Genomic DNA, 26,364 nt, shown 5'->3' on the forward strand with positions numbered 1-26,364 from the left:
TGTGCCTGTAAAGAGAATAAATAAATATATATTTCCAGCCATGTGTAGTGTGACAGTAATTTCCTGTTACAGTGCAATTCCTGTCGTAATAAATGAGAGTTCACATCAAAGAAAATCCATCATAATGTGAAAAGTTTTTCATGGCTGATGCAGTGCAGTTGTATTAATGCCATCACAAAATGGCTCTTCATGTGTCTGCCAGGGAGGCCTCGGTTTGATATGAGCTCCTCTATACGCCTCCATCTGTCTGTGTATTCTGTGGTATATTTCTCATTCATTTGCTCTGACTCATCCGTCTAATAACTACCTCTATTTCCTCTCTGAAATAGTTTTCAGTTGTTGTTCTATTGTATGATTAGTCTGCTCGCCTCTCTGACTCACTCAGTTTATTGTCTGAATAAAGCTTCCCCATTTTCATCTTTTAGCCTATCTGTACAGATGACTTTTTCATTGTGGCTATCATCTCCTCGCCTCTGACTGTCAGGTTGGTTTATCATCGCACTTAAGCGTCCCATTCTTGTCTCTCAGGCTTCCCATTCAAACCTGTTCGCTGTCATGACTCTCACCTCGTCGCCTCAGGGCTGACTGGATCAGTGTACAAACAGACTTTATCACTGTTGTTGTGATTAGCAGGTTTGGCAGGCTTCACTGTTTTATCTGCTATAGTATGTCTGAAACATATTAGAAGGTTCACTGATTTCTCTCTGTAACATATTTACACCTGAAAGCTTTTGGAGAATACAACTTTTGACTGCCACTAAGGGATGATAGTAATTTTCCTGGTAACACTTTTCCATGTCTATAATCTATTATAATTATGTTGGAAATTCTTTATTCTTGATAATCTAGGATGGATTTTGCTTCATATAGATGCCAAACAAATCTGCTCTGATGTGATTAGTTGTTCTGAACAACAAAACAACTAATAGTCTAAATCCCACTTTCATACATGTGTATACAAAAAAATGCATCTTGTGTTTTCTTGCAAGAGTCTCTGTATGGCTCCGCTGTTTCAATGTGGTGCACTGACACCAACATATATTTCAGATAACTGATATTTACCCTGCGTTTAGCAGCTCATTAAATAACATAATCCAGGATGATGCACTATGCTTTTGGTTGAATCCACTGTTCAACATTTGGCAGCTGGCAGAAATATGTTCCTGTGGAGCCCTGCCCAGCAATACACATTACAGTAAATACCCATGAGGCACTTCATATAAAAGTACACTATAGAACAAATTACTACCCAGGCTTGTCATTCACAAACACTTTTAAATGAATTTGAGCCACAAGAAAAGTTGACCCGACATTACATTTTTTGATAAAATTAACAGTAACAACGAAACAAATGAGAAGGATTTTCACACCATTTTATTAGCAACAATGTGTCTGTTAGTTATATATTAGAAACAAGGACAGAAACATTTCTGCTGTACTGTACTGAGTCTGAAAAACCAGCTAGATCATAAAATAAAACAAGTAATTCAAATACTGTAGGGAAAAAGCAACACTGCATTTGAATATACACTTGTAATAATTATATTTATAATAATAATACATTTCTCTTTAATAAATCTTTATGGCACAAAAATTCCTGTGCAACTGTCACATCTGTTTAAAAAGTAAGGAAAGCATAGCATTGAGAACTGTGTGTGTATGTGTGTGCGTGTGTGTCATAGTGTATTTGCAGGAAAGCACATGTCACAAGAGGAAAAACTTAAAACAAAATCACTCACTGTTTCACCTGTTTGGGTATATTAATGAGCATGATCAGAGCAGATAGAGAGAGAGAGAGAGAGAGAGAGAGAGAGAGAGAGAGAGAGAGAGAGAGAGAGAGAGAGAGAGAGAGAGAGAGAGAGAGAGAGAGAGAGAGAGAGAGAGCGAGAGAGGGGGGGGGGGGGGGGGTAGAGGGGAGTGCAACAGCATTTACCATCCATTTTGAGAGGGGGGAGGTCCAAGAGAGACAATCCAATCAGCTTCAAGTCCCTCGCACAGCCACAAGCATTTCTTCTTGAAATCAAGCAGTAAATCATTTCATTAAACATGTGTCCTGTGTCCATAAAACTGCTCCTCCAGCCAGGCCGGTCCGCAAAGTGCAGAAAATAAAAAAACAATCCCAAGAAGGAACTCTCTGAGTAGCTCAGATGAAGAGCAAATATTCCTCAGTCCAACGAGTCGAGAGAAGAGAGAGACCGGAGTGTATGCTTTGGCCTGTTAAATATTTATTGATGTGCCTTTAAAGGTGAATTAATCCACAAAATGAAACTTGAGTGAAGAACTAAAATGAATATCCCACTTTAAAGTGAAGTGTTGCCGTAAAAACGTTTTACTCCTCTGACGGCATTAATCAGTAAAATAAACATTTACAAAATAGAGTTTGTCATCTGGTTGGGTCATTCTTTGCATTACCATCATTTTAAAGGGCAAACTACTACATTCCCTTCACCCATTACAAGAAATAACAAGACAAATGTTATTGCAACCCACCACTGGGTTCGGTATACATAGGGGGTGACAGACTATGTTTAATTGTATGGAATAAGAATCCTGGTATAACAACTGATCGAGTTATACACACACACGCACACATACATGCAAACACAGTCAAAAGAATGCACACAAATGCGAGAACCCATCCCCCTTTGGCACCTAGTCCACCCCGCCTGCAAGAACACAGAGGTCTGTCTCTTCTGAAGTGTAATACACTTTGTGTTGTCAGCAGAGAAACCAGCCTCCCATCAAACTGGAGACCTGTATGAAAGGATGTGGAAAACAAGCAGGGATTTCCATCTTCTGTGAGCCCTTTATGCCTCTAAATATTATGGCCAAAGTTATCTGAAATGGCAGCTAAAACATGACATCCCCCTTCCTTCACTGGTGGTGAGTGATATTTAATAATCTCTATAATCTGTGGATGGAGGAACAGACAGATCATCCCATCATAGAAGAGAGAAACACTGGACTTCTCCTAATCATATTTTGTTTGTATAGCAGCTATGGCAGAGAGAAAATCCCTGCCGATTATGTCATTTTGACATGGCGGGAATCTGTGTGTCTTTCAGGCCACGGGTAGAAGAGTCCAGAGGAAGTAGGGCGACACAAAATTTGTCAAACCGTAAAACAAATTCCATTCTCATTGTTAAAAAAGAGCTATTTAAAACAGAACAAACCAAGAAGTTCTTGTTATTGATGATTTAACAATACTTTAAATTCTATTGTGGCCCAAGTGTATGTTCCTGGACCTGAGCATAGTACCTTTGAAAATCCTGTCCTGAGAGCCATCTGAGTCCTCCATCCTGCAAGAGGTGACCAGTAGAACTGAGACCAAATCAGATCAGACTATGGACTACACTGGTCAAGACGACAAAAACACAGTCCGGCCTAGGCCATCCCAATTCATATAAGCACAAACTTACACTGAGTTCTAACCTGGCCCAGCTAAACATCAGTGCTGATGCTACAGCTGCGTGTGAACATGTCCCTCATTGTGACCGACCGGGCCAGGTTTGGTTTACGGTAGTTTGAAATGTTCACAGGCACTGGCAGGTCCAGATCTTGCTGCTGCACGCTGCGGTAGCTGATCCGATCTCCTCCGTTCCTCAACCCATCTGGTTGATGGTGGATCTGCGGCTGAGGGGGCGGCTGGAGGTAGAAAGGCAGGTCATAGTGCGTACAGGATGGACAAAAGGTCTGTGAGCGCGTTAGTTTCCTGGCCAGCGGAGGGGTAGAGAAGAGAGCGGGGCCATTGGGGATAGAGGAGGCGGCGGCCGTTGCCGCCACAATGTTGTGATTAGAGTGGACTGGCGGAAGGCGGGACGTAACTGCGAAGTCTGGCTCCTCCTCCTCCGACTCGGACTCTTCCTTCTTGCAGCAATAATACTGGTGGTGGAAGAGGAAGAGGAGGGGACATGGGGAAAGATGATGGGGAGCAGAGATGAGAGAAGAAGAAGGCAGGAAGGGAAGGAGAATATCAGGGCAAAAAGGTACCGAAAGATTTCCGTGGTTTGCACACTACAGACAGAAAGCATGCATTCACTCAACACTCTTTAGAGAGATGATGTCTTTTCATAATCTAACCCCACTTCAGCCCATCTCCACATGAGGTGCTCTCCAATCCACATGAGCCTTGATGCATGTCGTATCAGTGAAACTGCACATGTGCTGCATTATGTTGTCAAAAAGGTTTTGCCTCCCATTATTTATTTGATTGTGTCAAATCCTAAACAATTGCAGTTCAAACGGACTTGTAAACAGAATCCACTTTTTGGTGGAGAATTTGTGGTTGCTATTTCTCGCCAACAAAATGTAGCTTTCAAATGAATTCCTGGCATCCCACCAACTAACATGAAGCAATCATTTGTGGATCACTTTTGTATTTTACTATGAAATATGTCAATCCCAAGAACTATAATCAGCTCTAAGTGGAAAGGTTCATATAATTTCCAGTCCAGCAATGTTACCTTAGTTTCCATTTGATCTCGGTTATAGTACTTCTATCCGAAGTGCTTTACAATTTGCCTCTCATTCACACACTCACACATGGATGGCCACGCATTGACATAGGAGGCCCTAAACTAACCATTGGTAGCAATTTGGAGGTTAGTAGTCAAGCTCAAGGACACTTCGACACATGGGAGGAGTCAGATATGCACCACCCCTGCGATTAATTATCTACTTGCTGAGCCACAGGCAACCGTCTTAGAGTAAGTTTTACATAAAAATATTAAGATAATAAATGTCTCCGGTCCGTGTTTAGAACTTTTTAATCCTTATGTGCGGAACAATTGTTTTGCCATAGCCAGATTTTATATATTATATTTTATATATACATTTATTTTATGATTCCCAGATGTTGAAAGGAGGAGCTACATGATAACAAGATTATCTTTTTGTCAATTCTAACCACTTTGGGTGAGTAGGTGTAATGCATTGTGATATCTAGGGTTCACTTTCAGGGCATTTGTGCTGTTACAGTTGAAGCTTGTTCAGCTGCACCAGAGGAAGCACATTTGGGGTTGTTAATGAAGTTAATAAATTAAGGAAGAGGTTTGTCTCTTCTGGCAAAGAATTAGATGAGAAGATTGAGACCACTCTGTCGTCTGTAAGGTAAACTTAACTTAAGCTTACAGCTGGTTAACTTAGCTTAGCATAAATAGTAATAAAGTCCATCTATTAGCAATGCTAAAGTTAACTAATTATTTAGATCTTGTTTGTTTAATCCATACAAAAACTGATGAATGCCACATAACCATCCATAAAACAGCAAATTGACATTTTCACACTTCAATTTTTCTACCGATTAATGAAACAAGATAATTAGGGAACTTTACAAGTGCTGTAGCTGTATTTTGCCACAATTTGACAGAGCCAAGCTAGCTCCCCCCCCTGCCTCCAGCCATTGTGCTAAGCTAAGTTAGCTGTCTGTAGCCTTAGATTTGATAGACAATTATAGTATCAATTTACTCATTAACTCTCCACCAGAAAGCGAAAGAGCATATGCTAAATATGTTGAACTATTTCCTTTAAGAAATTGATTAAAAAGTAATAAGAGTAGGCTATAGTAGATTCAATTGCTGAATCTGTTGCAAATCTGTTAGCTCAACATCTTTTAACACTCCATTGAAAGGTCAAGTAGGGAAATGCACAAGGGATTAGTTTAGTGTAACGGAAAGTACACAGCATAATGTAAAACAGAAACAAACCCACATGCTTTAATAGCAATCCACAAGACTGTAGTGATGCTTCCCGGTGGTGTTATTAGTGTAATGCTTCGACCTAGCTGGAGTTAGTCAAGCATAAAAACAAAAAGCGATTATTTTAACCTAATTCCATTTTCATTTTATTCTTCCAGAGTACAGAGCAGTGATCTGAATATCACAGCACAACCGCATAGAAATATAGATGATGCATGATGACGGCATAAAGATCAAAGATATTAGGGCTTATTTTTTACGAGTGCAGATAGCCTATAGCTTTTATTCCTCACAGTGTTGTAGCAATCTTGGACATTTCCTATTCTTTTAACTGTAGAAGAGATGATCCACCTAAGGTTCTGACTTGTCCCTGAGTTGATAGCCAGCAGGCTCTGGGGCACACAGACCAGGATTAAGACTTACATACCGTAAGTAGTTTCCTTATTATCATAAATGTACATTTTAGCCAAGCTAGCTGCATGGCTCAAAGGAAGGCAATGGCTTGTCATTCAGTCGGTCCAACAATTTGGTCCAGGCTGAAATATCACTATGACATTTGGAACAGACATCTATATTCTCCTCAGGATGAATTGTATTAACTTCATAACGTCATCCTCTGACCAACAACATCCACAACTAAAGACATCCCCAGCAGCCTCAGCTGTGCTTAGTGTTTAGTGCTAATGAGCACATCTTAGCATGCTAACAGGCTAAACTAAAATGGTAAACATTATCAAGAATTAACCTTATAAACACCGGCATGTTAGAAGTGCGTGAGCTAGTTAGCATGCTGTTGTTAGCATTTAGCTCAGCCTCAAAGAGCTGTTAACATGGCTGTAGATTCCTATTTTTATAGTTTTTTATTATGTTTCTTTGAATGATGGGACATGGAATAAATGATTTGCTTCAGGTTCTGAATGCATCATCATGTGGACAATTACAAAGCGCTAAATACTTTTGGTTTGCAGCCACATTTTGATGATTCTGCAAGCGATCCTACAATACCTGATGACATAAATGTCAAATAGGTAACAGCACCATGATCAATTTCAATGGCCACCATTCCCCAATCAGCATGACTGTCCATCACTGTATTGTGATGCAATTCTAAATATAGCTGTAGAAACATTTTCTATTACATTAAGTTATACGATTATGCAGCCTTGGCAAAGAATGCAGCTACACTCATACATTATATTATTTGTTTGAAAGAAAGATCTTATTATCCTTGATAATTGAAGGTTACAAACACAATTTCCCAGATTAAAGTAGCTATGACTATGACTGAATTAAGTGCTGAAGGACATCCTTTACTTGTAGCTCTGCAGACATTCAGAGGAAATACAGTGAATGCAACAGTGTCTGAAAGCAGCTATGGCCTCACCTGCAGCCTACAGTAGCACAGTACTGCGATGATAAGGAGTAATATAACTGTAGCTAGAATTCCACCAGTGATGACCACTGTCCCGGCTGTCATTCGAATGGCTCTCCATCAACACCCTGCAGAGAGCAAGAGGTGGGAAGGATGGGAAGAGAGAAACAAAGTAGAGGAGGGTAGGGAGTGAGGAAGAGTAGAAATGACGGAGGAGAAAGCACACAATTCATCAGCACAGTGGCTTCATTAAGTAGATTATAACTGTGTGTCATCTCAGTGGTGCTTATTGAATTATCCAGCAGTTAGAAGACATGTAATAGAATCATCCTACAAATGCTGCTCATAATATAGACGGGATCTCAAAAGAAGTGATAGAGAGAGGGAAATCAACATTCAACAGCAGAGCAGCAACAGAAACGAGTTGCAGGAGAGCAAAGAGATAAATGGATGGTGGGAGTGAGGAGAGTTGAAGTGACTGAGCAGGTGATAGGAAACAAAGACAGAGTGAGCGGTTAATTGACATGGAGCGAGAGGAAGAAAGAGGTCAAGATGAGTTGAGTTATAAGGATAGAAAAGGATTTGATGAATGGATGTGAAATGGAGAGACACAATGATGTAGGGGATGAAGAAGGAGATGTGAGAGATAGATGGGGAAAGGTGATACATAACAGAATGCAGATGGAAATGAAGAGGAATGGATTGGAAAAAGAGGAGATGAAGGGTTCATGACAAAGGAAAACAATGTTATTGGGTGTAAGAGAAGAACTTAAGAGAAATGAGGAGAGATTTTGCTGAGATTTTGAGATGTGAAATCTTCAAGCCGAGCACACGGTTTAATACAACCAGATATTTGTATGCATGCACCCAGCCAGGACTCCGGAATGCCTAATCCCCAGAGACTTTTGTTCATGCCCAATGCTAAAAAAAACTAATAAAAAAACATATTCGTATGTCTATGGTAAAATAGAAAAAAAGAAATATCAAGGGAAATAACTATTATGGCACAAACCTTGGAAGAGACTGAACATATAAATGTGGTCTTTCTATTATAATAGGCCATTTGATACACAATAATCCAGTATGACAAAAACCAAAGTAGTTTAAATTACATTTGTATTTATTTATTAAATGTCTAAATGTATAAATGTATATATACAGTATATATATATATATAATATAGTATAATATATGATAGTGATATATATAGATATATATATATATATACCTAGTATATATATATAAATGTATATATACATGTATATATATATATATATATATACATATATATATACATACTATATACTTATGTTGGATATATTATATGTTATGTATATGTATATATATGTTATACTGTATATGTATGTATGTATGTATATATGTATATGTTATGTATATATAGATAGAGAGATAGAGATATATCCTATAATATTTTCCTATATACTGTATCTATATTTATATCTTATATATTTCTCTTTCTCTCTGAGAGAGAGGGAGAGAGAAGAAGAGATGTGGAGAGAAGAAATAAGAGAGAGAGAGGGGATAGAGAATATATATAGATGTATATAGAAGATAAGAGAGGGAGGAGGAGGGAGGAGGGGAAAGAGAATATATAGAAGGTAGTGATAAGATATATAGATTGGAGAGAGACGGATATATCTTTATTTATACTTATATCTATTTTCTATCTATATCTTATTTTTTATCTTATACTTTAATATCTATATCTCTTTATATCTATATATATATATCTTATCTATATCTATTTATATATACTATATATATCTTTATATTTATACTCTATCTTTATATATACTATTTATCTTATATTTACTATTCTATATATATCTATCTTATTTACTTTATTTATTCTATATACTATATATTTTTTCTCTATATATATTTTATTTATAATCTATATATATTTATCTTACTCTATCTATATTTTCTATACTATATATATATATATTTATATATAACTAGTATATATATTTATATATACTATATATATATTTATATAGTATATATATAGATAACACAAGGTTCCATCAATGGAATGGAAGCAGTTTCCAATGGAGCTAAATTGGTGCAAAAAGGGGTAAGTGAGGGTCACAATGAAACAGCATTCTGAGAGTGCTTCCTTAATTAGATGCATCTCTTAATGAAACAGGAATAATTTAAAAGTTCAGACTAAGAAGAAGATAGAAAAAAAAATCTTAGATGTAGATATTTTTCCTTTTGCTCTGATTCAATAGTGAGCAGATAAGAAACAGACACCAGAACAGAAACAGAGTAATGTAAAGTGCTGCGCAAAGTGGACAGAGTGAAAGATCATGACCTTTATTGCATCAATCAGCAGGAAACCGCTGGGGGTGAACTCTGACCTTAAATCAGAGGTCACAACAAAGACAAATGGAGATGTTTACCCATGATTATTGAGCTCATATTCACCAAGCTCTGCGGAATCACAGCACAGATTACATTTGCTGATATCTACTGTATCTTGCTGATAGGTGATTGCATGGTTCCTTTTTGTTACTTGCTATTATGCAAGTATTGCACGTTTCATTTGTGTCATGTCAGTTCTTCCAGGTAGTGTAGCTGTCATTGTGTGTGATTCACAAAACCCAAACTATGATCTCCCTGTAATCTCTAAATAGAAATGACAGAGAGTGAATGCTACAGAACGTCATAAGAACATTTGCAGTAGTGTGATTGACTTGAGACTGAACTGACCTCATTCTCAGCTTATTACATCAATGCTTCCCTTTAATTACCTCCTTTCAGTCTCCACAGCAGCTGGATTACAGGAAGAAGCCTTGAGCATAGAAGCTTTAAATGCTCATTTTACTCTTGAAAGTAACACGCATTAATCACAAACATTGTAATGTCATTCAAATTGGCAAAAGTAATTGCTTTTCTCTGCCTACCTTGACTCTAACGTATTCACATAACTGAGGATTTTAAACCCCTGCAGCAGCCCTCAACAATACATTGAACCCTTACCTGCTCCATCATACTATAATCTGCTGCATAACAGCAACCGTTAAAGAGGAACTCCACCCTAAATCCTGTATGGAGAACACACATTACTCCACTGAATTCTCTCACACAATAGTGCAGAATGTAGATGGAGCTCAACATGGCAAGCAAGCAGGGTTTCAGTATGGTTACAGTTACTAATACTGCAAAAAATGCACCTGTACGCTCAGAAATGGTTAATTATTGATGTATTTCTATAATCACTGGAGTATTTCTTGAAACATTTGGCAAATACCCAGAATACATTTGTTGTAACAACTGCAGGAAACAGGTTCTTTGAAGCTCAAATTGCATTGTATGCATCTTATTTGACTTTGTATAACCTCTATTCTAGTAGTGATATGTAAGTTAAAAGAATAATGAGGTTAAGATGGATCTGTAAATCATGTTGCTTGTCATGCTCTCATTGTGTATTGTGTATGTGTCTACATCATTTTTTATTATTGCTATTATTGTTTGCTTTATACGTGTGATATAGTATTATAACGAGTACAGCTTAGCTTTGCATTTCTAAATTGTATTTATTTATTTTTTCCTATATTGTGTTACTGTAAGCGTATAAAAAGGTTGCCACACAATTCCCAGGTTTGATAACATTCTTGTATATTTGGGGAAAACCCTGCAGATACTTGACACATGTGGGTACAGACCTTTTCACCTTCATTACACCCACAATCTGCAAGTGCCATAGGACCACCCAATCACACTGCATTGTGAATAATTGCCTGAAACCAAAAATAGGACAGCAGGCTTGTTGCTAAGCTATGACTCAATGATGCGAGCCATTCTCAGAAGGAAGCACACAGCAGCATAGGCCAGTGTTGTCAAGATGTAACTCAACTGTGATATGGACACATCCTGAAATGGTGAGGAAAGAAAGTCATATGGAGCATTGTGAGGTAAACATAAACAAACTATTTCCTGTTTACCCCGTACGCAATTTACATCGACTGTGTTCCAGTTCCCACATCCTTGAGTAAACAATGCTCTCCATCACTCAGCCTGCTCACATACATTTTTCTGTAGTGACTGACACCTTCTCACCCTGAAACACCTTTCAACCATGTTGAATTCCTCTGTCGGTAACTTGTCTAAAACATATTAGCTTTCATTGTGATATGTCTCTCCAGAGATGCTCTATAAAGTTAGAATGGATCAGTATGTCTATCTGCCCTGTCTACAAACAACACAGCTACTCTCCCCTCAGGCTGGAATACAGCGGGACTCTAATCCAATCTGCAGGCCACACAGTCCAGCAACCAAATCAATATGAAGGAACAACAAGAACAGAGCGTTATAGGCTTAGAGTTAAATTGAAGAGGGACATGTGGAGATTTTGGGACATTTTTTGGTGTCCGGAAAAGAGAACAGGAAAATGGAGGAGTAGAGTTTGAATGTTTGAACTCATAGTATGCTAAGATTGCTACACTGGGGGGAGTGGCCACATTGTAGAGACAGTATGGTGGCATTTTTATATTAATACCTAAATACAATACAATACATAAATACAATCAATAAGACAATAATTGTTTTGTAAAACATACAAAGTGAGAGTTTAATTTTAAAAGGTAAATAAATTATGCTAGTAAAATCTCAATCTGTAAACCCGTCCATGGTATTAGCAGTATTTCCTGTGGTGGTATTGAATTGTTTCTCTAGAAAGTTAGTCCTACTCCTTAACCTTTGACCTTTCTTTAATAAGTGCACACGCACAACCACAAGGAAAGACTAAAATCAAGCATATATAAGATGTCTATGTTTTACTATCACACAAAAAACTACTCAGACACTAATGCACAACCAGTGACACAGGACAAATCATTACTCATGTGTATACACACACACAGTGTGTCTTAACCATCCTATAGTATAAACACACACACACACAGACAGACATGTACATGCTGCATTAGTTATTGTGCAGGCAGTGTGTATCTCCTGAGGTTCCCTTAATCAGAGAAGTGTGTGAGGGATGTGCTGCAGCGAGGCAGCGAACAGTGTAAATTTCACCACACACTCACACACACACACACACACACACACACACACACACACACACACACACACACACACACATACACTCACGGGCAACTCAGACTTCATCGTGAAATAGTACTGGGGAAAGACATACTTGTCTGCTCAGCTTCTTTTGCTGGTATTTGTCCACAGGAGTGACAAGAGGTTAGGGGCACAAAGAAGAATAGCAGTGGGCACACGCACACACAAACACACACGAACACTCACATGCAATAATTTTAGTACTAGCTAACGTGTTCAGACAGTGGGCTTCGGAACAAATTGCCACGCTTTGATGAAACATGGCAGGGATCACAGCAGAGGTCTTGCTAGGAATAATGGCTGTTGACAGGCTTTCAGTTGAATGGGGGAGATGTACACAGTAGATGGTGGTTTCGAGTCATACACAAGGGACAATAACATGCCCACAGAACTATGGGATTACAGCTGTAGCTGTCAGAGAGGACTTCACACATGTATTTGCAGCCATATCCAAAGAAGACAGCGCATGGGTCTTTATGGAAATTACAAATTAAGTCTTAAGCCTAAAATATGTTTCTATGCCAGGTGTTGATTTTCAAACTCACAAAAAGATTTTGATAACAAAGTTCCAATGTGATAATATAAAGAAAGACACAATAAAACCCTTCTTTGTGACAAAGTCTGTGTGATTACAGCTCTTAGTCCTCAATTAGTCGTTGTCTACCCTCTAATAAACTGAGCAATCAGTGAGCATTCAACTTGTATTTGCCAAAATAATTAATAACTCCCATAACCTCCACCTACAGTCACATCATCTGATCAAAGGAAATTAAATAAATTCAGATTTCCATTCATCACATCTACCATCACTTACATATCGATGTGTGACGCACCATCATGAAGATAATGAAGCTCCACTGTGATCCACTTAGTACACTTCATTACTTTTCCTTTGGAGCGCAACCTGTCCTGCTGTGATATGCTGGTGATATACAGCTGCGCGGCTTTAAAGAAGTAGTTCAACATTTTGGGCTCATTAGCTTTCTTGCTGCGAGTTAGACGGGATTATCGATACCACTTTAGTGTTTGATAAAAATGATAAATATCCACATATTTCACATTAAATCAATTGTAACACCTGAACACTACATGTTGAAGTTATGCAAGAGTGTGTGAAAAACTAGTTAGCAAGAAAACAAAGACATTTAAACAGGCAGCTAAATGTAATGAATAAACTGTTCAAATGATTAGCTAAAAGTAATGGATAAAAGTTTGCAATAGTTTGCCAAAAATGACTGATTATGCCTTTCAAATTAATAGTATCTATTGCTACAAGTATTGGACAAATGGTTGAAATATACCACTGCACTCAAAGTAACAGTAGTAATAGTAAACCTAGATATTGACAGTTCAATTGTATGAAACGTTCAGATGTTCCCCACGAGGGAGAAGATAAGTCCACTAAACATTAACATTATGAAGAATTTAAAAGAACGGAAATGAGCTTTAGCTGTGATGCAATGATGCAACATCGATTTAACTGAATTGTTGTTTATTTATGTTTTGATCTCCATTAAGCCTCAATGCAAGCAGTAATGTAGATCCCAAAAAAAAGCCTACAAATTCCTCCTTAAGCCTGGCTACAATATTATCCGGTCTGGCTGCACTGACCCAGGCTCTTGGCTCACCCTGTTCACCAGATGTACAAAAATGTACTTTGCCACTGTTTCTTTATGTGCCTGCACTCGACTCCAACCTCATCCCTCCACTGAAAGGCACTGACAAGCTTGGTTCACCCCCAACTCTGACCTGAGAAATCCCAAAGACTGTCGAAGATGCAGGGAGAATTTGGAGTTGTGGATGAATAAAATAGAGGAAGTAGTTTTCTCGTGTAGTGATGATTGGAAACCAGGAATAGTTTTTATCGCTCTCATGCGTCCTACTGTATTGCCCGGGAAACATTTCTGTTATTAGGGCCCCTCTGTGGATGATATATCATAAAAATTGCCCTTGGCTAGTATGAATATAGCACCATGAGGGCGTTTAAAAAAAAACGTAATGGTGAGCCTGGGGTCTCTTCATTTAATTACACAGCTCGCTAAATGTCTCTCATCCATCTGAATGACCTTGCTTAGTTGCTCTTCCAGTTCAAATTGCATGCTGATGTAATGTAACTTTAAACGCGTTGTGTATGCACTGGAAGTGACTGAGCATGCCCTTCCTTGTCCACGACATACTGTATTTTTAGACAGTGAGTTTTTCTTTTAGGTTTTCCTCTGGAGTCCCCAAATGTTTTTTCTAAATATTTGAGAATGTTGTGGCACTATGGTGTTAAAATTAACCCTTTTATGAGTATCATAATCACATGTAATGCACTTTCAAATGCCAAAAACTTTGGGTTTTGTCTCAGTTTTTGGATTAAACCACAACATGTAACAAGAAATAATCATGTGGGCAAAACAAACAATATTCCCATTTCAATATTCCAGTGAAGAAAAACTCTGTCAGTCAATTCTCTCAAAGCCTTTAATCTGCCCTCTCTTCTCTCCGTAGCTATAAATCTCTTTTGACTAATGTATTTAAGCGTGCATAATCAATATGGGATCTACGATAACTGTCACCTGCATTTACCTGAGTCTGTGGCGGAAGCAGTCAGCTGTGATATTTTGAAGAACATGAGAACATGAATGGATGGATGCTTTTTTATTAAGTACCTTCAGTGCTCAGATAGAGCCTCTCATCATGCCAGTGTAAAAGAAGCAATCATATGTTCAAACATTGTATTTGGTGTGTGTCTGCAACGTAGCAGCAGACAAACTTCTCATTTTACGACATTTTAAAGAAGGTTGTCTTTGAGGTGAAAACAATGCCTTTCACTTTAGACTAGATACAAATCTAACAAAGAAATATATTATAAAATAAAAGATGTCATCTATCTATCTCTATCAGAGAGTACCTTATTTTCTTTCCATAATTGTCTTTTACCCTGAATGGTTGAAGAAAATGAGCTTTCACTTTTAAATGATAATTGCATATAATCACTGCCACTGCACTTCCTGCTCCTCCCCTCCGCCATGCCATGCTCTACCCTCTGCTGTGAAAATAATACCACTAGTCTGTGTGTGTGACAGGCTGTAATCTTGGCACCAGCAGGATCTGAAGTTGGCTCAGAGATATTACCGTTCTTTGAACTTCACAGTTGATGGATTGAAGAGCCCTGAAACTGAGTGATGCAAGCGGTAAAAAGGTGTCCTCAGCGCGCTTCAGCTCTTGTCATGGAAATAGGTGGACTTAAAGGGCATGTTTAAGGTTTGAGGATATGTGTGTATGTGTGTGTGTGTGTATGTGTGTGTGTGTGTGTGTGTGTGTGTGTGTGTGTGTGTGTGTGTGTGTGTGTGTGTGTGTGTGTGTGTGTGTGTGTCAGTTAATGTACTTTTGGCCTGACATAATAAGGTCATTTCATCACTTTAATCAATAATCCTATTGAGCACACAGCTTTGTTCTAATATAAACTAATAGACTGTATATCAGAAGTAGACGTAGTCACCGTGACGTCACCCCAGTTGGTTTTGGACTACGGTTTTCAGGCTTTAAGTTTGCCATTTTGACTGTCACCATCTTGGTCTTTTGGAAGTGACACGAGAGAGGGTGGAACAAAGTGCAAACAAAATGCTGAACAAGACATTTTTACTAACTTTCATGAACTGAAAACACACTGCGAAAGGGTTAAAGTTATAACACGGAGAGCACCCAAACCAGACAAGAAGACTTGAAACTGCCGATTGAGACCATAAACTCATCAGGAAGATATTTACTGAGGTAATAAATCCAGTGAGACGTACGGGTCATTTTCCCATAGACCTCTATACAATCAGACTTCTTTTTGCTACCAGAGAGTCACTCTCTGCTGGCTATTAGAAAGAATGCAAGTTTAAGGCACTTCTACATTAGCTGGACTTTTCAGAAACGTAAGTTTCCCAGACAGGAGAATTTGGTGGAGCTTCCGACCTTCAGTCTTAGACGACAATGATTACAGTGTCAGCCAGGGCAGAACAGAGCCCCGGGGGAGAAGAGGCCGAAGGGTGACAGCTGGAGGCAGAGGCAGAGTTCTAGGAAAATCCTACTCTTTTGAAGCTGGATACATTTACTCTAACCCACTAGTGAAGAGAACAAATAACCCTTTAAAACGACTCTGCAACAGGTGTTGGAATCAGAGGTATGTCTCATGTATACAGTATCGCACTGACTGCCTCAACATGCTCAATCAGCCACTGACGCCCTGTGCCAGCGGTGCTGGACATATTGCAAAAGAACTGCAGCCAGTGGTCTGCTACAGAGGCTCAGTGATGGCCCAGCGCCACCAGATGGATGAATGTCAGCTTGGTGCATCAAGGCCATTAGACACACACGGTTATCAAGCAACAATTACAACCGACACATTGAGGCATCTGTTTATTATGCAGGTCATAGCCGAGGCAAGTGCACATATTTGTTTATCTGTGTGTGAATACACGATGATGACCATTTTTAGATGGGAAAGCAATATTTGATGCCATGTAGAGCAAACTATTTATGCTCCTCACTCTAACACACACACACACACACACACACACACACACACACACACACACACAGCAGCACACACGCAGCACACACACACACACACACACACACACACACACACACACACACACACACACACACACACTTCAAGCAACTTCACTCTAATAGCATGAGTAGTAGTTACTGTTTCTGCTTAGCGCTGCATAAATATAACAGACACGAGCAGTGCTACAACTCGACAGCACTTCCAGTCTCGGGGCCTCACAGAAATAAACTGCTGTTTATGACAGAATATCAGTCTGTCGAGAGATATTTATGCAAACTCTGTGCACTGTTCCTTCTTTCATATTGAATAATAACAATAACAATAACAATAATGAACATTTCCGCACCTTCTGATCACCCTGGGCAACGCATAATCTCTGCGTGTTTGTTTGTGTGCACGTCGGTGTGTCTGTTCTACTCTAACTCTACACAGGATCATAACAGTAGCCGCTGCCTGCCGCTTGCTCACTCCCAGTTTATAAGTTCAGCGTCAGTCAAGTCTGCTCCAGAAAAATCACAGTGACAGAGGAGACAGTCTGTTGTGACACTCAGAGCTCCGTTAGGACCTCATGGTGTGAGAAATGTTATTCATACAAACACCGAGCAGATGATTCTGTGCTGAGTCGGCCTCTATGACAGATTAATACTTTATTGAAAAACACTCAAAAGTGTAATCATGTGTAAGGACATACACCGCATGTGCACATACACACGCAAGCCTTCCCTCTGGCTACATGGTCTGTTCAGGGTAATTACACTGCCCAAAAATAAGTTGAATTCCTTTTCCTCTTCCTGAATTAGATAAGACACCGTGCAATTACATTTGCTCCTTGACACTTGACAATGAGATCATTCCAATTTTAGACTTTTTCCTCACTTTACTTTCTCTCCTAGAGCAACAGCATGGTACATATAATTCTATACGGTTAGTTTTGGGTGACAGACATGTATAGATTGTGAGACAATGGCGCCCCGGGGTTCAGACATGTAAGAGGAACAAAACACCAGAACACAAAGAGTCTCAAAGAGTCTACTTTTAGTCTTTGTCACATAAATAAAGAATGGAACTAAATGTCATTGGTTGCATGATTTTGTACCTCTCTATATTTCAGAGGACACCTGTTGTCTCTCACAATATGAATGTGACAGGGCTGTTAGTTTACTTTGAATATGCAGTAGTTGTCTCTCTATACCGAGGTGTCAACATGCACATTTCTGTTTTCCTTCAGAGTTCTTATACAGTAGTAGTTCACATTTAAAACCGGAGTAAACACTTAAAGTTTGGAGCCAGTCAACAGAGAAAAGACAACATTCTTGGCACCCTGCCAGTCACATCATTCACTTTATGTCATCTTTGCCTCGCGTTTGCATTCACTGCCTTTCTCTTTATCTCAACCTTCTCTCTTCCTGTCTCTTTCCCTTTACCCTGTGCCATTTCTCTGTCTGTCTCGCCTCTCCTCACATTTGCTCGGCTGTCTTTGTCTCCCTCTCTGTTCTCCACCGCTCGTACTCTCTGTCTGTCCAGCTGATGTACACTTCCTTAGGGAGTACGTGCAGCCCTTTGATTTAAACATCATTTTTGAACAGCAGTGCCACTCACGAGCCAAGGCAGTGCCTCGGACTCAGAGATTGATAGATCCTGCTGTGCTTCACTTTGCATATTCAAAGCGGAGCGTGTCAAGCAAACACGGTATTTACAAGAAGTCACATATCTCAAGTTACTACGTGTCTGATGCACTGAGGAAATCATCACACAGATGTGGCAAAATGCACTATGGGAAATCATACCTACAGATACACACAAAAACGTGCACATACACATCAGTTATGTGACTCACAGAGCAAAGACTATCCTCGCCCGAAGAAACAGCAGTTGTTGCTTGTTCAAATGACTAAAACGTTTACTTTTTTCTGACAAAGGCTCGTGGTAGCTGTGTAAATTACAACTTTTGTCTTTAAGGAACAAAGGCAGTAGTAATGTGATGTTCTTTGTTTGACATGGGAGACCACTGCATCCTCCTGTTCACGACAAATAGTGAATGTCAAATAAGGAATATGCCCTTTCCCTAACCTTAACCGAGTATATGTTGGGCCCAAACCTAACCAAACCTTAATCAAAGTGATGTCAGATCAGAAATCCTATAAAACATTTGTTTAAATTAAATTGTAACAGTTTTGGGGCATCAGAGCAGAACATGCTTATATGTGTTGGTGTGAGATTTGTGTTGTTGTTTAGTTTTGTTGACTTGTTGCAGAATGTGGAAGGAATTTAACACACTGTAAATGTTCTTTAACCGGTTATGGCAATGTGAAAATCAGTTTACAGAATCTTCAATCAGATGTGAAATCCTGCTCAGTGAACATCTTGTCTTCTTTTTTTTTGTCTGATGTTTTAATCTGCGAGGAAGTAAAACCTGTGCAATATTGATAAAGCATCTATATCATGCCAAAAAAAAGGATTTATCTAGGAGAAGGCCTTAATGTCAGAATTTTCCCTTGGTCTCTTATCTGACACACACAAAGAGACACTAAAACATCAAATGCATTATATTTCCAGTAGATAGATATGACTGTTTGCATGTGTCAAGTGCATGTGTGTGTGCTTTTAAAGGTCTGCAAGAGCAACAGTGGACATGTATAAAAACATGAAGGAGGTAGGAAAGACAGGTAGAGATTAAAAGAGACAGCATGAGTGGGAGTGATTAGTGGAGTAAAAACAGGTAGAGGGCAAAAGAAGATGCTGATTAAGGAGAGAGAAATGTAGAAGTAAGTGGAGAACAAATGAAGAAGAAAAGGCAGCAGAGGGCACTTTGTGAGGAGGAGAGGACAGACATCCTCCATTAAATGTAAAGATGGTTGAAGGAAATTGCTTGGGTGTTAGTGCTAATGGTCAGTGCTGTGTAAAAGCACAAACGGGTCTTCAGTTACTATGGCGACAGGGCTATTACAAAAATTTAACCATTGTGTTTTCAGTTTTTTGAGTAGGAGGTTTACGCATTAAAGTTCTAGCCGTCTCGTACTTGAACCAACTTTTCCCCGCTCACTCATTGTATGCTAATCTCTAAAGCAGGGGTGGGGAACCTTTTTCCTATCAAGGGCCATTTTATTTTTTACAACATCCTTCGAGGGCTGTACTAATTATTGAACTCATAACCTCTGCAATTATTTTTTAAGACACAGACCATTCATTTCACTTTTCTTTTATGCTGTGCAAAAAAGCAACTTTTTTTATCCATGTATCTTTCTGTTTTATCAGAAAACAATCCTTTATAAGTCCCACAACGGGGAAATGTATCGTCACAGCAAAAGAACATATGAGGTAAAAAGGCAGTACACAAATAATATAAGTACCAAGTGGTTGATAGAAAATAAAGTGAGTATTACACATGGCAGTGATGATTGCACTGCAGTGGTGGAATAGTCTGTTCTTGGTGTGGTGGTCTACCTCTCTATCTGTCCATGTTTGTATGTTACGCTCTGCAGAGACCTGCTTGTTGGGCCAAACTCCGCCGAAGAGCGTTAACTTTATCCAAACACACTCGTCCTTTCAGCTCGTGCAGTTCGGCATGTTTCGTGGTGTAATGACGCTTGACATTATTATTCATCACAACAAGTACATCCGCACAAACTAGACACACTGGCTTTTTACTTCCACAAAGAAATAATTGTTCGTCCAATTTCTCCTGGAAAGTGCGACATTCCACCCTTTCTCTGTTTTACACTCGCCATGCTGCGTTCACTAATGTCAATGACCGTCTCGTTTAATATTGAAGTTTTTTGACATGACGTAACCACGTGATGACACGTTCCGCTCGTGTTGTGTTCAAGGACCCTTTTAAAATATTGCCGTCTAGTTTTTTTTTTAGTGGTTTTTGTTTTGCGTGCATTTCACGAATTACCTCGAGGGCCGGATCAAATTGTCTCGCGGACCATATACGGCCCGGAGGCCGGAGATTCCCCACCCCTGACCTAAACTGATGAAAAATCTAGCACAGAGCAGTCGAGCAGAATTGCAGAGATGCATAATAAGATACGACATGTGGGAAATAAGAGGAATTTATGAATGAGAATCTCTCCTCCCATGTGCATTTCTGTTGCGATCAACTATTATGGCAGAGTAAGTCACGACCTTGCTGAGCTTGCGTGTTCTTTAAATTCTTTTAGCTTCATCACTTTCCAAAAAGGACCATGTCGACGTTTGCAGCTTTTTAGTCTCAGATTTAACATCATGCAGCTGAACTTGGCTGTTCCCATAATGAGCATATATGCTTTGGATCATAAAGTTTGTAATGAGAAGGCCCCTCGGCTTCTTTGAAATGTACTGCATATTGTAGGTTATACTTATACAGACAAAATGCAAATTGTAAACTTCGAGCTGTGTGCCGTCTGCCTTTATATTTAGTGTGAAATATATGCAGCATGTTGCAGGCCAGTTCTGCAAGGCTTAAAGTAAAATTCTTACATTTTCACAACATCTTTGTAGCTTTAGCCATCATTCCTACCAGTTATGTTAACATTTTACTAATTTTTACCAAATCCAATTGTGAAATCTGGGTACACAGCAACAGCTGGATAAGAACATCCCCAGTTTCACCTTAATATTGTCTTACATGTTTAGAAGTTCAAACAGAGGTCAATCTTAAAATGATTGCGTTGTAAACACCCATTACTCTTTACAGAGCTACCTCCAGGATCAACTTTGCCTACGCCTACTTAACATGATTGTGAGCATACAGTTTTTCAGCGCTATGATTGACTAACAATTATTGGCACTATTCATAAAATATGTGCACAAAAAACACCCCAGACCCCCCACACACACAATAATGAAGCTGCCATGGATGAGGGACAAGAAGGGAAAGACAGACAGCTTTTCTTCTGCTGCCGTTTCTCCTCACCCTCTTCCTGTTCTTCTTCCCCACCTCCCTTATACTCTTTGCAATGAGCTTCAGTTTTACAATCCCTCATTGGGATGAGGGCAGCTGACCAAAGCGTTTGCTGGCGCCATTAAACGCGTGCGCTGGTGATGTCGGTGTCTGCGTGGGAACCCATGTGTGCGTGAGCGTGATGTGTGAGCATGTCAGGGTGTAGCTGCGAGGGGGAGGGGGAGGGGGAGAGGAGACATGGGTGGAGGAAGGAGTGGTGACTATTTAACATGATCATTGAACGGCCATATTCCCATCCCCCAGTCTCAATCCATACACTCCACTTCTCCCCTTTATCTCGACTACGGCTGATCTATTATGACTCTCCCTCCCAGTTGAGCATTTTAAAGGTAATTAAGCTGATATGTGAGTACACTTTAAATGCCCAGGAAAAAAAAGAAGTGGATATGCTGCCACTGTAATTGCATTCACTCTTAGGTGGTTCTGCCAGTGTTCAAACCTTCCCTCCTCCTCTTCTCATTCCCTCTCTGCCTATTTTACAAGTGTTCTTCTCCCTACACCTTTCTTCATCTTCTTTCATCACCCATCTGTCTATGAAATTTGCTTTCTTACATCCTACTCATCTGCGTGGCCTTCCAAGTATCTCTCACTCAAGAGAAGAGGGGGGCGAGCAAGAAGAAAGAGGAGAGAGAGAGCTCCATATAGCGCGTAGCTATCTCTTCTCTCTCTCTCTCTCTCTCTCTCAATATCTCTATCTCCTCTATCTCCCCTCTCTATCTCTCTATCTCTCTCTCTCTCTCTATCTCATCTCTCTCTCTCTCACTCCTATCTCTCTCTTCCTCGCTCCCTCTCTCTCTCTATCTCTTCTCCTCTCTCTCTCTCTCTCTCTCTCTCTCTCTCGCTCTCTCTCTTTAACTCTAACTCTCTCCCTCTAATGGCTGAGAGGCTGATAGACCAACAGCAGTAAGCAAGCATACGAGAAACACCCAGTCACTCACGGTCACGCTCCAACGAGGGTGTGTGTGTGTGTGTGTGTGTGTGTGTGTGTGTGTGAGTGTGTATGCCCAGAAGTATGACTGACTCTCCTAGGAGGCCAAGGTTGTTCAGAGGGTCACTGGAGAAGTCGCTATGGGATCTTTTATTGTTGTAGGCCCTGTAGGAGCACAGTATGCGTTTGTGTGTGAGTACTGAAGGTACTGTAGTATTCAAATAAATCAAATGAAATCGATATATAAATAAATACAACATAACAAAGGGCAATGTAAACAAGACCATTTTCTATCAAATCGGATACAGGCTTAGGTTAAATATGGTTGTCAAATCTTCAGAAATGTGTTGTATTCATTTCTGAGAGTATAGGTGAACTTTTCAAGTGGGATGCAGATATTGATTTCCAAAACCCAACTAGCTATCGGGAGATAGAAATCACACTTCCATGCAACTGCTATACACTTCGTGGCTGTTTCTTAAATGTGCACACATGGTTAAAAGATTCCCCAATAAGAAAATGCACAAATCCAATGGGAAGGAAAATCCTGTACGTGTAATAATGTCACGGAAGTAAGTATTCTGTTTTGTACAAGACAAGGTTAATTATTTTTTGGACTGGAATGTTGCAATTGTGAAATGATTCACAATATCGGATCAAATAATAATTTTTGCATCATTTACTTGGAAAATGTATTAAAATGATCATCGAGAATATGTCCCAAACTGAGATTTTTACAAACTATGGCGATTTGGATATTGCACTAGTCTATATTGCGATTTCGATAATAGTCTGAAATGTTCAGGCCGATATGATATGATATGATAAGACATGATAAGACATGATATGATATGATAGGGAGTGTTTAAAACCAGTCACTGTGATGCTAAAACAAAGGCGGCATGGGCATGACTTAGACAAATAACAGCACGCACATCATAACATAATTCATCGTAGCTCAGTGAGCCACACTGCATCAATCTGAGTAAGTGTGCAACCTTCAGCCCTCTTTGCCCCCGGGAAATTAAAGGAAAAACCTACATTAACTATCTTAGTAACGTGTGGGAACACCACAAGCCTCCAGAGCTCTTCAACTGTACTGGAGGGATGAACTTCATTCTGCCAAAAGATATATATCTATATTTGGTGTCTTGATGAGCAATGAGATATATGGTGACTGCGAAGGCCATAGCATATTGGTTCCCATCATTTCCATATGTTCAGTGACCCTTCGTGGCTAGCATGGAAGGTTATGCATTGTTTTCTCCACTCATTTATTCAGATATCTGTATTTTTGTATGTAATGACGATGATTTGGGGATCTGGTAAGATTTCATATGTTTCAGTAATTGAGGAAGAGGTTAGGCATTTAGGGAGATTAGATAAGGTAAACAGACATGAGAATCAATAACTCCAAATCACGTCTGCCAATACACCATCACAGTATAGAGAATAATGAATATGTTTCCTTCTTTGGTAGTTTAAGCGCACAATAGAACCTGATCTGGGGCTGAACTTTGAACTGAAACAGAACAATGGAGTATTGATACTGTAACAGGTGCTATATTGTGATGACATCTTCAAAGAAGTTATTTTCCAATGTGCGTAGTATGAAATAGTGCATTTAGGACAATACTTTAGAGGCCTAAATCTCAAGTTTGATCATAATACGATATTATTTAAGATTATTTGGACAATGATATGATATTTGCTGATATAAAGTCTGTAGTCTATAGTCTATAATCACTCTTAAGACACAGGAACTAACTACAGAGGTCGGGAGTTATCATCACTTGGGTTGTGCAAATTCTTTTTTGGGGCCAAATTTCCCCCTGTGTTCTGCCAAATATTATCTATTCAGCATATAATACGATAGAAGCTACAATTCCATTTTCTCAGCTACACATTTTATCTGGTTAGTTATCATTTCATCTACCACAGTGTTTTCTCAAACACCCAGTAGGTGGAGGTTTGCATGTGTGTCCCCTTTCCTGAAATATTTTGTCATTTTAACTGCATTCAGTGGACTGTGTTTGTGTTGCATGGCCATAATGCTGCTTCAGATGCATTTCCACCCTGCCTAAAAATATCTGGAGCGAACAGTTTGGATGTGACCATGGCTAACAGTTGGTGACAGTAGCTGTGGCTCATGAGCCATGCTGTTTTGTCAGCATGTGGCAAGCTGGGACAGCCAGCAAGTCTGTCATACAAAAAAAACCACTGAACCTTCCCATTGCCTTTATCCTGTCTTTCTCATTTATCTCTCTGCCTGTCTGTATATCCACTACTGCATCATGGTTTAATTTAAGCTTCTAGAAACACACTCTGCTATGTGTTGTACTTAATATATGGACTGGACTATATGAATTCTACATGTTTTGGGTGAAATAAGAAGAAAAGCTTCACATCGTGCTTTAAGACAAGTGTGGATCTGTCCATGGTGCTGAAATTAGAAAGTCATGTAGCGCTCTGCATCTATCCATCTAGCTCTTTTCTAAACCAACTTCTGAATGGCAGGCATGACTCAACAAGCAGATGTATCCGTTTTGCCTCAAAACCAATGTAAAATCCAACATAATGATGAGTGAATGTAGCACAAGACAAAACCTTCTTTCTTAAAAGGGTGAGGACTCTTACCTTCAGAGATAAGAGGAATTCAGCGGGTTACATCTAGGGTAGTGGTGGATCCTTGGAGCTCAGGTCCCGACCTCTGCTGGTTGTAGTTTGTGTCGACCTCAGTCACTGAATATTGAGACCAATAGCAAAAAAAAAAGCCAATGTCGGGAAAGTAATCAGCAAAACGCTGAAGTGCCAGCTATCGAAGTATATCGGCTTGACTAAAAAAAAAAAAACCCCCCGCTGGGCCTGATCCTCTTTAGTTGTTAATAACAAAAAAGACAAAATAGCATATGTGTCCTTACAATATTCTTATTCTCTGCTGCCGGACTACTTTTCCGCACACATTCTTGTCATTTGCATGCAAAACATTTTCTGTCCAATTCCAGACTCGCAGAAAGACACACGAAAGCCCTCCAAAGACGAGAAAAAAGGCTCCAATGATGATAATAATAATAATAATGATGATGATACCTCTGGAAAGAAGCGTCAGGCACACACCACCGCTTGTCTGGAGTTGTTTGAACAGTAGAGACTGCTTCACCAACGCTGCCCGCACAATAAAACACTCCTACGCAAACATCATCATCAGCCTCAGTGGCATGTGTGTTGGAGGAGGAGACGGGATAATAGAAAATCTCGACATCTCCATTTCAACAACCAGTTTCCCACCTTCCGAGGAGGTCGAGGTCAGATATTTGTTGAAGCGCTGCTCCAGGTTCCACACCAATCGACGGCGGGATTTTTTGTCTCTTCCCTTTCTATCAATCTCTTTATCTATCTCCTCCCTTCCTCCAGTGTGTTTCTCTCTTTGCGCCCCATGTTTGGCGAAAAACAAGCCGGCCACTCGCTCTAGGGCTACAAAGTATCTGCAGCTGGCTGGTGCCAGAGAATATATGGGTGCTCTATATTTTTGATGCACGGTTGCTGGATTTCCGTATATGTGTGCTGATTCCTGCAGAGCGACGTCCGGCGCTGCGCGGAAACGAGTCAGATGCGCTTTGAATTCAGAGGTGGCTCTTTAGTGCCTGCAGACCCAGTGAGTGCATGCAGCCTGCAGTGTGCAGCCAGAGAGATGGCGCTTTAGTCACAGGCTCAGATTGGCTGTGGGTGCTATAGAGAAAAGAGACAAGAGAGGGGGGGGGGGGGGGACAAGAT

The 26,364-nt window shown here is 39.7% G+C and overlaps 1 protein-coding gene across 2 annotated transcripts; it reads right to left on the minus strand.

The window, feature by feature from the left end:
- Positions 1-1,356: 1,356 nt before the first annotated feature.
- Positions 1,357-26,153, minus strand: LOC115017217 (protein FAM163B-like). Of its 2 annotated transcripts, XM_029445513.1 has the most exons (4): positions 25,681-26,153; positions 25,228-25,332; positions 7,081-7,196; positions 1,357-3,882 (listed from the first exon to the last, which is right to left on the minus strand). In XM_029445513.1, the coding sequence occupies exons 3-4, from the start codon at positions 7,171-7,173 to the stop codon at positions 3,442-3,444; spliced, it is 534 nt and encodes a 177-aa protein (XP_029301373.1). In that variant the 5' UTR covers positions 7,174-7,196; positions 25,228-25,332; positions 25,681-26,153; the 3' UTR covers positions 1,357-3,441. The 2 variants fall into 2 exon arrangements, with proteins under 2 accessions (XP_029301373.1, XP_029301372.1); XM_029445512.1 differs by having other exon boundaries at positions 25,228-26,153.
- Between the last annotated feature and the right edge of the window lie 211 nt (positions 26,154-26,364).

This window comes from Cottoperca gobio, chromosome 12 (assembly GCF_900634415.1).
Source record: "Cottoperca gobio chromosome 12, fCotGob3.1, whole genome shotgun sequence".
In the NCBI taxonomy this organism is placed as follows: Eukaryota; Metazoa; Chordata; class Actinopteri; order Perciformes; family Bovichtidae; genus Cottoperca; species Cottoperca gobio.